General features: G+C 46.9%; 1 protein-coding gene across 1 annotated transcript in view; it reads right to left on the reverse strand.

The window, feature by feature from the left end:
• The window catches only part of pde8b (phosphodiesterase 8B), a 217,728-nt gene that overhangs the window by 8,897 nt on the left and 195,671 nt on the right, over nucleotides 1-13,160 (reverse strand). The window contains exons 18-21 of the mRNA XM_033018611.1: nucleotides 9,541-9,739; nucleotides 5,714-5,931; nucleotides 4,099-4,237; nucleotides 3,184-3,351 (exon numbers count right to left, since the gene is read on the reverse strand). Of these exons, the coding sequence (XP_032874502.1) occupies nucleotides 3,184-3,351; nucleotides 4,099-4,237; nucleotides 5,714-5,931; nucleotides 9,541-9,739 (724 nt within the window). The remainder of the gene's footprint in view (nucleotides 1-3,183; nucleotides 3,352-4,098; nucleotides 4,238-5,713; nucleotides 5,932-9,540; nucleotides 9,740-13,160) is intronic.

Here is a 13,160-nt window from a genome sequence, read left to right on the forward strand (position 1 = left end):
GTAGTCCCTCGACGTAACTCCTCATAAAATAAAGATCAAACTTCAAACTGGTAAGTTCTCGTTTAATCTTACTATTAACATGGGTGAGAGACTTGGTTGATTTTAACCTCAGACCCCTGAGCTCACCTGCAGTATCTGATGTTTCCAAAAAATAAAACACAGGAATAGGCCCTTCGGCCCACAATGGAACACAAGGTCTAATTGGAGAGAGACACAAAATGCTGGACAGGCAGCATCTCTGGAGAGAAACATAGAAACATAGAAAATAGGTGCAGGAGTAGGCCATTCGGCCATTCAATATGATCATGGCTGATCATCCAACTCAGTATCCCATACCTGCCTTCTCTCCATACCCTCTGATCCCCTTAGCCACAAGGGCCACATCTAACTCCCTCTTAAATATAGCCAATGAACAGGCCTCGACTACCCTCTGTGGCAGAGAGTTCCAGAGATTCACCACTCTCTGTGTGAAAAAAGTTCTTCTCATCTCGGTTTTAAAGGATTTCCCCCTTATCCTTAAGCTGTGACCCCCTTGTCCTGGACTTCCCCAACATCGGGAGCAATCTTCCTGCATCTAGCCTGTCCAACCCCTTAAGAATTTTATAAGTTTCTATAAGATCCCCTCTCAATCTCCTAAATTCTAGAGGAATGGGTGATGTTTCAGGTTGAGGCCCTTCTGCAGACTGAATCAGGGGAGAAGGAGACACAGAGATAAATAAATATTCCTTTGAGTTACTCCAGCTTTTTGTGTCTATCTTCGATTTAAACCAGCTTCTGCAGTTCTTTCCTACACAAGATCTAATTGATTTGTATGACTAAATTAGGATGTTTAATGCTTTATTTGATTTGTTCCGCAAATATTAAGTCGAAAACATTTGTTACAATATTTCCAGCAAGAAATAGCAATGACTGTTGACCCATACTCACAAGTTCATAAGACACAGGAGCAGAATTAAGCCATACAGTCCATCGAGTCTGCTCTGCCATTCAATCATGGCTGATCTATTTTTGCCTCTCAACCCCATTCTCCCGCATTCTCCCTGAAACCTGTGATACCCTTACTAATCAAGAACCTATCAATCTCTGCTTTAAAAATATCCATTTACTTGGCCTCCACCGCCATCTGTGGCAATGAATTCCACAGATTCACCTCACTCTGGCTAAAGAAACATAGAAACATGGAAAATAGGTGCCGGAGTAGGCCATTCGGCCCTTCGAGCCTGCACTGCCATTCAATATGATCATGGCTGATCCAACTCGGTATCCCATCCCTGTCTTCTCTCCATACCCCCTGATCCCTTTAGCCACATCTAACTCCCTCTTAAATATAGCCAATGAACTGGCCTCAACTACCTTCTGTGGCAGAGAATTCCACAGATTCACCACTCTCTGTGTAAAAATGATTTTCTCATCAAAATTCCCACCCATAAGGTTATAAGGAATAGGAGTAGAATTAGACCATTTGGCCTGTCAAAACTCCTCCTGTTCTCATTTCTAAACGCACGTCCTTTTATTCTGACACTGTGCCCTCCAGTCCTAGACTCTCCCACTAGTGGAGACATCCTCTCCACATCCACTCTATCCAGGCCGTTCAATATCCAGTAAGTTTCAATGAGATCCCCCACTGCCCTTCTAAACTTCGGGGAGTCCAGGCCCAGAGCGATCAAACGTTCTGATTAGCCAATCATCTCCGGAAACATGATGCAAAGGAAATTAGAAAACGGAGTGCCCATTAATTCAAATACTCCCACCCATAAGGTTATAAGGAATAGGAGAAGAATTAGACCATTTGGCCCATCAAGTCTACTCCGCCATTCAATCATGGCTGATCTATCTCTCTTTCTCCTAAACCCATTCTCCTGCCATCTCCCCATAATCTCTGACACCCGTACTAATCAGGAATCTATCTCTGCCTTAAAAATATCCACTGACTTAACCTCCACAGCCTTCTGTGGCAAATAATTCCACTCTTTGAAGCATATCGGTTCCTTTTAGACTTTAAAACGTTGAAAAATGTAGTTTCGCTTAGTTGACTCCCTGCCCAATGTTCTTCAGTCTCAGTTTTGATGAAAAGGAAATTTAAAGAGAGTGCAAAACATCTGATAAACTCATCTGGCAACTGTGTTTGAATTTCAAATTTATATAGCCACTTCAAGCTTTGTGCCGGTTGTCTCTTTGCTTGTTGGCCGGTGTGGGTGAGTTGGGCCGAAGGGCCTGTTTCACACGCTATGACATGATTGTCCATTATACACTCGAACAGTAAAAAGGATAGATTCTGACAATCTTAAGGTAAAACTGAACTTTCTGCCATAGCTCTGTTGATTTTCGGATCACATCCTCCGGGCTCTGCGGCCTATCATCGCTGGAACTAGGAGCCGCCTCGGACTGTCGTGAGCCCCACCGCGGGGCGCGGACTTAACATCGGAGCGGATCCCTTGCCTGGGATCGCTCCCACTGCGGCCTGCGGACTTACCATCAAGGGCTCGCAGTCTCGGGAGAGGCTGAGTCGGGAGCTCCAACGCCGCAAAGGTTCAACCAGCCCCGACGCGAGGTTCGATCGCCCGGCGCGGGGGAGCTGAGAACACACCAATGCAGGAGCTGAACGCCTCGACACGGAGGGCCCGAACGCCGCCGACTACCGGAGTCAAGATCGTCCTGTCAATGGAGGTCTCGAGGCCCTCGACCGAGGAAGAACAAAAGGAAGGCCTTGAACTTTATTTCGCCTTCCATCACAGTGAGGAATGTGTAGGAGTCACTGTGGTGGATGTTCATGTTAAAATGTGTTTTTGAGTCTGTTGCTTTTAATTGTATGACTGACCTGGCCAGTGAAATTCCTCGTATATTGCAAAACATACTTGACAAATAAAGTGTGATTCTGATTCTGATTCTGATTATTTGCCTCTAATCAACTGCAAATGCTGAGGGTAGGTTATGATTTGGGAATCTAGCTATGAAGTTTACTGAAGCATGTTTGAGTTTGAGTTTAGTTTATTGTCACGTGTACCGAGGTACAGTGAAAAGCTTTTGCTGCGAGCTAACCAGTGAAGGTTTTGGCCCGAAACGTTGCCTATTTCCTTTGTTCCATAGATGCCGCTGCACCCGCTGAGTTTCTCCAGCACTTTTGTCTACCAGCGGAAAGACAATACATGACTACGTGCGCAGATATACAAATTACAACGTTACCTGAGCAAAATATTCTTCTGAAATCCTCCCCGCCCATTCTATGCAGTGGTTGACTGAACGGCAAGGGTTGGCGACATCAGCACACTTTATCAACATGCGTTTGATGAGCAGTCTGTTCTCTATGGCATTCTTTATTCCGGAAGGACATTCACCATCACTGCTCTCACTCTGCAGAGCACAAGCAGAAATTATAGCCTACACATCAGCAAATCTAAACCACTTGCCGAATTTAGCTGCAACATGGCAGAAGGATCCTGTAAACTTCGTGAAGGATGATATTTAAGCATAAGTGACGGCGATTTTTACTCTGAAAGACCCTGCTCCAGGCTGACCTTTGCTGTTCAGGTGGGGAGAAGAGTCTGGACAAAGGCAGCTGATCCATAAGTACTGGCAGCTCCCTGATGAATCGAAGAATTGGCCATTATTCTCAACACTGAATCGAATTTTACTTTATAAAACAGAATGACCGCAAATGAAAATATGATTTTCAGAGAATGCCATTTAAAAAAAAAAAGTTTATGGTACAGTACAAGTTGAGTTTAGAGATACAGCATGGAGACAGTCCCTTCGGCCCATAGACTCCACGCCGACCATCAATAACACGTTCGTACTAGGACTATATTATCCCACTTTCTCATCCATATAACCATATAACCATATAACAATTACAGCACGGAAACAGGCCATCTCGACCCCTCTAGTCCGTGCCCAGTTCCCACACAGTCCGGGCAATTTCACAGAGGTCAATTAACCTGTAAACCTGCACGTCTTTGGGATGGGAGAGGAAACCAGAGCACCCGGAGGCTACCCACGAGTGGTCACAGAGAGAATGTGCAAACTCCACACAGACAGCACACAAGGTCAGGATCGAACCCGGGTCTCACTCATTTGTACATTTTACAAGTTAGATCTTACATTTAAACTGGTTTCTTCAATGGATGACATGGGTTTGTTGATACTGTTTACAAATTTGTTCACATGTTCGAAATGCTTTGTCATCTCTGTTGCCAAAACCATGTCAATAATTGCCTGTCGCAAAGTTCGAAACAGATTTCTGCAAAAAAATTGGATGAATGGTTACAAACTGGCATTTTATCCATAGTTATGGATTGTTGAAACCTGTGGCAATGTCCCATTTGGTTTAGTCTAGTTTATTGTCACGAGTACCGAGGTACAGTGAAAAGCTTTTGTTGTGTGCTAACCAGTCAGCGTAAGGATTATACATGATTTCAATCGAGCCATCCACAGTGTACAGATACATGATAAAGAGAATAACGTTTGGTGCAAGATAAAGTCCAGTAAAGTCCGATTAAATGGGCTGTCCCACTGTACGAGCTAATCCAAGAGTTATCCCGAGTTTCCCCTGATTCGAACTCGGAGAATTACGGTAATAGCCGCTCGTAGGTACTCGGGGCTCTCGTGGACATTTTTCAACATGTTGAAAAATCTTCACGAGTCTTCTCGAGCTTACCGCGTTTCCCGAGTACCTGCCGTTAGCGTTACGAGCCGCTAATGCCCCTGTCCCACTTAGGAAACCTGAACGGAAACCTCTGGAGACTTTGCGCCCCACCCAAGGTTTCCGTGCGGTTCCCGGAGGGTTTTGTCAGTCTCCCTACCTGCTTCCACTACCTGCAACCTCCGGCAACCACCTGCAACCTCCGGGAACCGCACGGAAACCTTGGGTGGGGCGCAAAGTCTCCAGAGGTTTCCGTTCAGGTTTGCTAAGTGGGACAGGGGCTTAAGAGACATACGAGCCGTTACGAGCCGCTAAGAGCTCCGACGTACCCGCTGCGTACATTCTATGTGCTTACCACGAGTTTGATTTTTTTTTAAACTCGGGAGAGCTCTTGAATTACCTCGTACATTGGGACAGGCCCTTTAAGATAGTTCAAGGGTCTCCAATGAGGTAGATAATAGCTCAGGACTGCTCTCTAGTTGGTGGTAGGATGGTTCAGTTGCCTGATAACAGCTGGGAAGAAACTGTCCCTGAATCTGGATTCACACTTCTGTACCTCTTGCCTGATGGGAGAAGGGAGACGAGGGAGCTACCAGATGATTGCTACCAGGTCCTTGATTATGCTGGAGACCTTGCTGAGGCAACGTGAAGTGTAGATGGAGTCAAGGGAAGGGAGGTTAGTTTGTGTGACGGTCTGGGCTGCGTCCACAATTCACTGCAATTTCTTGCGGTCTTGAATGGAGTTGTTCCCAAACCATGGGGTGGTGGAGGGGGGGGGGGGGACGTACAAACTCTGTACAGACAGCACCCATTGTCAGGCTGGAACCTGGGTCTCCTGGCTCTGTAAGGCAGCAAATCTACCGCTGCGCCACCATTCCGCCATTATCATTGGGTATTTGTAACGCGGAGATTGACAGGTTCTTGATTAGTAAGGGAGTCAAAGGTTACGGGAGAAGGCAGGAGAATGGGATTGGGAGGGAAAAGCAGGTCAGCCACGATCGGATGACGGAGCAAGTTTGATGGGCCGAATGGCCTAATCCTGCTCCTACGTATGCATTGGTCAGTAAATCTAACCTTTCAATGTTCTTGAAGATGTTGCTCTTGTTGTCGCCGGCTGTAAGTTGGAAGGCCAGCGCTGCATGGTGACTCTCCAGGACAGCAGTGTCGTTGTAGAGGACGGCCAGCTCACTTCCTGCGTTACACAGGAAGGAGTTGGTGCGACCTGGGTGGTCCACATCATGCACGGTAGCTGCAATGAGGGCTGCAACCTCGTCCATTTCATCCAGGCACCCCTGCAAATGCAAATGCGATAAAGTCAAACTGCTTTGTTTCACTTAGTTTCACCGAAGATCTAACAATGTGGATAACATTCACTCCAGTCTGAAGATGGGCCCCGAACCGAATCATCGCCTATCCATGTTCTTCTGAAATACTGCCTGACCCACTGAGTTACTCCAGCACTTTGTGTCTTTTTTTTTTTAATGATCAATTCACGAACTATTCACTAAAGGCATTGAATATAAGAGTCAGGAAGTCATGATGCAGCTCTACAGAACTTTACATTTGGAATATTGTGCGCAGTTCTGGTCGTCCCATTGCAGGAAACAGGTACAGCTAGACCTGGGTGTCCTTGTACACCGGTCACTGAAAGTTGGCTTACAGGTACAGCAGGCAGTGAAGAAAGCTAATGGAATGTTGGCCTTCATAACAAAAGGATTTCAGTATAGGAGTAGAGAGATTCTTCTGCAGTTGTATAGGGCTCTGGTGAGACCACATCTGGAGTATTGTGTACAGTTTTGGTCTCCTAATTTGAGGAAGGACATCCTTGTGATTGAAGCAGTGCAGCTTAGGTTCACGAGATTGATCCCTGGGATGGCGGGACTGTCATATGAGGAAAGAATGAAAAGACTAGGCTTGTATTCACTGGAGTTTAGAAGGATGAGGGGGGTTCTTATAGAAACATATAAAATTATAAAAGGACTGGCCAAGCTAGATGCAGAAAAAATGGTCCCAATGTTGGGAGAGTCCAGAACCAGGGGCCACAGTCTTAGAATAAACGGGAGGTCATTTAAGACTGAGGTGAGAAAAAACTTTTTCACCCAGAGAGTTGTGAATTTGTGGAATTCCCTGCCACAGAGGGCAGTGGAGGCCAAGTCACTGGATGGATTTAAGAGAGAGTTAGATAGAGCTCTAGGGGCTAGTGGAGTCAAGGGATATGGGGAGAAGGCATGCACAGGTTATTGATAGGGGATGATCAGCCATGATCACAATGAATGGCGGTGCTGGCTCGAAGGGCCGAATGGCCTCCTCCTGGACGTATTTTCTATGTTTCTATGAACTGATCACAAATAAAAAGCAAAGATAGATAAAAATGCTGGAGAAACCCAGCAGGTGAGGCAGCATCTATGGAGCAAAGGAATAGGTGACATTTCGGGTCAAGTCCCTTCTTCAGACCGACCAAATAAAAAGCATATACAGCAAGACCCTTAACAACATTGATGTGCAGAGGGATCTTGGAGTCCAAGTTCATAACTCACTGATGCTGGCAGCACAAGTAGATAGGGTGATTAAGAAAGTGTATGATATTCTTGCCTTCATTGCTAAAGGCATTGAATATGTCAGGAAGTCATGATGCAGCTCTACAGAACTTTGCATTTAGAATATTGTGCGCAGTTCTGGTCGTCCCATTGCAGGAAACAGGCCCTTTGGCCCACCAAGTCGACACCGACCAATGACCATCCCACTAGTTCTATCCTACACACTAGGGACAATTTACAGAAGCCAATTAACCTACAAACATGCAGGTCATTGGTATGTTAGAGGGAACTGGAGCCCCCGGAGAAAACCCACGCAGTCACAGAGAGAACAAACAAACTCTGTACAGGCAGCACCTGAGGTCCGAATCAAACCCGGGTTTCTGGTGAAATAAAGCGTTAACTCTACCACTGAGCCGCCCTGGCCTTGTAGCTTCTTCTTATCGAGTCCACACACAAAATAAGTTGTTCAGCCAGAGCTGAACACACTTCTCGGCATCTGCGTACAATTGAATTGAATTGAATCCTTTATTTGTCATTCAGACCTTTCGGTCTGAACGAAATGCTGTTGCCTGCAGCCATACATGTAATAATGACAACACACAATAAACACAAATTAACATCCACCACAGTGAGTTCACCAAACACCTCCTCACTGTGATGGAGGCAAAAGTCTTAGAGTTACTGTCTCTTCCCTCCTCTTCTCCCTCTGCGCCGAGGCGATACCCCACCGGGCGATGGTAAGTCAGTCCCGTGGTTCAAGCTCCGCGGCCCGGGGGTGGTCGAAGCTGCCGCCCTCCAGTCCAGCGGACGCAGCTGTTGCAACGGGTGCTCCGGAAAACAGGCACCAGCCTGTGACCTGCGAGCTCCCGACATTGTCCTCCACTGACCCGCGGCCGAGCCCCGGATCCAGGTCGCCGCCGCCAGAACGCCGCCTCAGCCACCGGTGCACCGTCTCCGCCCCGCACCGGGCCGCCCACACGGCAACGTCTCAGCCCCGCACCGGGCTGCCCCCACGGGAGCGCCTTCCAGCCGGTAGCCGCGCCGCACGCACGGGAGCGCCTTCCAGCCGGTAGCCGGGCCGCCCGCACGGGAGTGTCTCTGCCCCGCGCCGTCCGCCCTCACCGGAGCACCGAGTCGTGCCGCTGCCCGAACGCCGCCGCAGCTCGAAGACGGCCAGCCTCGCGTTGGTGAGTCCTGGCTGGTTCTACCTCCGGACCCTCGAGGTCGGTCGCAGGTTGGAGGCCGCCAGCTCCACCATTAGGCCTCAGCGCAGACGGGGGAAGAGAAGGGGGATACGACAAAAAAGTGGCATTCCCCCGAAGGAAGAGACAGAAAGCCCTGTTTCACCCCCCCCACACACATAACACCACCTAATAACCAAAAAAATTACTAAACTAGACGAAAAAAACAACACAAAAAAGTAAAAACAGACAGACTGCAGGCGAGCCGCAGCCGTATCACAGCGCCGCCACGTCCGGAATCTTGGTGTCTGTCTTGTCGCTTCTTGTGTGTGGTGGTAGAAAGATTGGTGAAAACAGGGCCGTGACGTGAATGCTCTTTCCTTGACCCCACCTTGTAGGTAATACACTCTAAGCTGGGCAGCATTCTGTTCACCCATTCTGTACCCTTTCCAAAGGCCTGAAGTACTTCCAGTAATGGGGTGTGACAAGAACTGCACGTAATACTACAAATGCGGCCTAATCATAATCTTATAAAGCTCTAACTTGACTTCCAGACCCTTATATGTCTCAATGTCTTGACCTCAAGGAGACCATATACGTACAACATCAAACGGCTAGTTATCTCAGTGGCCTACTAGTGTTTCACATAATTATAATTTAAATTATTTAGTGAACCAACATCAGAATAACCAGCATATGCCATGTTAAATTCAAGAGAGTATTCAAGAGAGAGAAAGATATAGCTCTTAGGGCGAATGGAATCAAGGGATAGAAACATAGACATAGAAAATGTGCAGGAGGAGGCCATTCGGCCCTTCGAGCCAGCACCGCCATTCGTTGTGATATGGGGAGAAAACAGGAAAGGGGTAGTGATTTTGGATAGGGATGTGTAGGAAAGAACTGCAGATGCAGGGTTAAATCAAAGGTAGACAACAAATGCTGGAGTAACTCAGCGGGACAGGCAGCATCTCTGGAGAGAAGGAATGGGTGACGTTTTGGGTCCAGTCCCTGATTTTGGATGATCAGCCATGATCATATTGAATGGCTGTGCTGGCTCGAAGGGCCGAATGGCCTACTCGTGCACCTATTTTCTATGTTTCTAAATAATGCCACGCACAATACAAAATTCAAAGAGGCATTTAAACATCACCATCGTGTGTCGATCGTAAATCTTAAAGTTTACCTTAACTCGGTCTTTTCGAAGGAAATATGCTGTGGCGTGCAACACATCAGCTGCGTGTGTGGAATTGTGGTATGAATTTGATGCATGGTAGTTGGTTTCTATGACTTGAAGCCATGATCTCAGGGTAACTTCGGAACAGTTTAAAAATCCACATACGCCAAACTGTGTCATGATTTTTAAGCCAAGGTAGAGCAAGGGCCTAAAATAAAACAGACAGCAAGATTTCAACTAACTCACTGGTGTCAAACAAGTGATTTAGTCAGAGTCATACAGTACAGAACAAGAACTAACTTGCTCATGCCGACCAAGATGCCCCATCTACATTAGTTTCACTTGCCTGCGTTTGGCCCATATCCCTCTAAACCTTTCCCATCCATGTACCATAACGATTTGGCCAGGTACCAGCCTCAATTACCTCCTCTGGCAGCTCATTTAATACACCTTTGAGTCTGATGAAGGGTCTCGACCTGAAACATAGAAACATAGAAACATAGAAAATAGGTGCAGGAGTAGGCCATTCGGCCCTTCGAGCCTGCACCGCCATTCAATATGATCATGGCTGATCATCCAATTCAGTATCCTGTACCTGCCTTCTCTCCATACCCCCTGATCCCTTTAGCCACAAGGGCCACATCTAACTCCCTCTTAAATATAGCCAATGAACTGGCCTCAACTACCTTCTGTGGCAGATTTTTTCATTGCGATCCTAAAAGACTTCCCCCTTATACTTAAACTGTGACCCTTGTTCTGGACTTCCCCAACATCGGGAATAATCTTCCTGCATCTAGCTTGTCCAACCCCTTAAGAATTTTGTAAGTTTCTATAAGGTCCCCCCTCAATCTTCTAAATTCTAGCGAGTACAAGCCGAGTCTATCCAGTCTTTCTTCATATGAAAGTCCTGCCATCCCAGGAATCAGTCTGGTGAACCTTCTCTGCACTCCCTCTATGGCAAGAATGTCTTTCCTCAGATTAGGAGACCAAAATTGTACACAATGCTCCAGGTGTGGTCTCACCAAGACCCTGTACAACAGCAGTAGAACCTCCCTGCTCTTATACTCAAATCCTTTTCTATTCCTTTTCACCAGAGATGTTGCCTGACCCACTCTGTTACTCCAGCATTTTGTGTCTATCTTCCACACCGCTCTTTGTGAAAATGTTGCCCCACAGACTCCTATTATAGCTCTCTTGGCACTTTCAATAGACAATAGGTGAAGGAGGAGGCCATTCAGCCCTTTGAGCCAGCACCGCCATTCAATGTGATCATGGCTGATCATCCACAATCAGTACCCCATTCCTGCCTTCTCCCCATATCCCCTGACTCCGCTATCTTTAAGAGCCCTATCTAGCTCTCTCTTGAAAGTATCCAGAGAACCGGCCTCCACCGCCCTCTGAGGCAGAGTATTCCACAGACTCACAACTCTCTGTGTGAAAAAGTGTTTCCTCATCTCCGTTCTATATGGCTTACCCCTTATTCTTCAAGGAACTATAAAGCTTCACCCCTAGATCCCTCTGCCCTACAACACTCCCAAGGGGCCTGCCATTCACTGTGAAAAGTGTAAGCATTAATTGCAATGTCTGCCTCCACGATTCAGATTAATATTGTGTGAAAAATCTATTAGTTTACAAAGAAATCAAGCCAAGAGGTTTGCTTTTATTTTAACAAAACTCAAATGGGATAGTGATTGTTTTCAGTTTGGCTTTAGATCACTCAGGAAATTCAACCATGCCACTTCCTGGTGTTATTCCCCTTAGTGTACCTGGTGTGAATTCTGAGCTATGCTGCTTTTTGCTACATGAAAATGAAGCCATGATTATCCATGGACTTGTAATAATGCAAGCTTTGTATTTCTGGGCTCTTCTCAAGCCCATCCACACACCATCCCAAAGCCTTGAATTGGTTGACCTCCTGATTTACACTTGAGAATTTAGAGATACAGGGGGTGGTACACGTGGTCCGCCCTGTTTCGACTAATGCAATCAACTTGACGTGCACAAACGGTAGATCAAATAGCACAAGTTGTCCAACAACTTTAGGCTGTGCACGCCACACAAAAGAAGAAGAAGAGATACAGCACAGAAACAGGCTCTTCGGCCCACTGTGCCTGTGCTGACCAGCAACCGCCCCATACACGCGCACTGTCCTACACACGAGGGCCAATTTACAATTTTACCGAAGCCAATTAATCTACACCCACCTGTACATCTTTGGAACCGGAGCACCCGGAGAAAAGCCAACCAAGCGGTCACAGGGAGAACATGCAAACTCCCTACAGACAGCATCCCATCGGCGGGATCGAACCTGGATCCCTGGTGCTGTAAGACAGCAACTCAACCGCTGCGCCACTGTGCCGTCTCCACAAATCCCCACACTTTAAAATTGCCTAAGGCCAAAGTTCACCATACCGACCCTTGACCCCGATCCCCGTGACCCCACACTCCCTCGGGCCCCAATCTTTCTGGCACTCTCCTGCTAGTCACATATCTTACAATCCTTGCTGTACTGTCACCAGCCCTCTCTCCCCCCGATCAACCTCCAGGCCATCCAGTGAGCACATTTTTAATGATAAAAGCATGCAGCGCCCATTAGTAATGCAGCACTGGTGATTATTTGTGACAATGACATTTGCCCGAACAAATCTTATGCAGGTGCACCAGGGATTTTCCGGCAACTGATAGTCCAGCACCTCCTTTAATGCGGACATTATGGGAGCGTTGCGTTGGTTGCACGCACTTTCGGGACGTGTGCTTCCATCCTGAAAGAGTTAATTGTTTATTTCTTTGTTAATTGTTAATTCTTTACTTAAGTTTCCAGCAGTCCATGGTGCTTTAAAGCCCTGTCCCACGATACGAGTTCATTCCAAGAGCTCTCCCGAGTTTAAAAAAAATCAAACTCGTGGTAAGCTCGTGGAGAATGAACGTAGCGGGTATGTCGGAGCTCGGGGATGTCTCTTAGCGCTAACAGCAGGTACTCGGGAAGACTCGCTAACGGCAGGTAAGCGCGGGAAGACTCATGAAGATTTTTCAACATGTCCACGAGAGCCCCGAGTACCGACGAGTGGCCATTACCGTAAATCTCCGAGTTCGAATCAGGGCAAACTCGGGAGAATTCTTGGAATGAACTCGTACCGTGGGACAGGGCTATTAGAGGCATGGGAGGAGTATAAATAGTGAGGTGTATTTTTGATTTATTATTACGAGACCTCTGTTGGTCTGGCAAATTCATAAGGTCATAAGTGATAGGAGCAGAATTAGGCCATTCGGCCCATCAAGTTTACACCATTCAACCATGGGTGATTTATCTCTCCTTCCTAACCCCATTCTCCTGTCTTCTTATAATCTCTGAAACCCATACTAATCACGAATCTACCTATCTTTGCCTTAAATGGGGGACTCTGTATCCTCCTCTGCTCCTCTCTCGTGTGGGGTCCCACAGGGCTCAGTTCTTGGCCCTCTCCTCTTTTCTCTCTATTTGCTCCCACTTGGTTCCATACTTAGGAAACATGAAATTTCATTCCACTTTTATGCAGACGACAGTCAGATTAATGTGCCTCTTAAAAAGAAGGATGAACACTCTGTCGGACTTTTACTTGAGTGTCTCAACGACATAAAGGCCTGGATGG

The sequence above is a fragment of the Amblyraja radiata genome, chromosome 3, assembly GCF_010909765.2.
Source record: "Amblyraja radiata isolate CabotCenter1 chromosome 3, sAmbRad1.1.pri, whole genome shotgun sequence".
Classification (NCBI taxonomy): Eukaryota; Metazoa; Chordata; class Chondrichthyes; order Rajiformes; family Rajidae; genus Amblyraja; species Amblyraja radiata.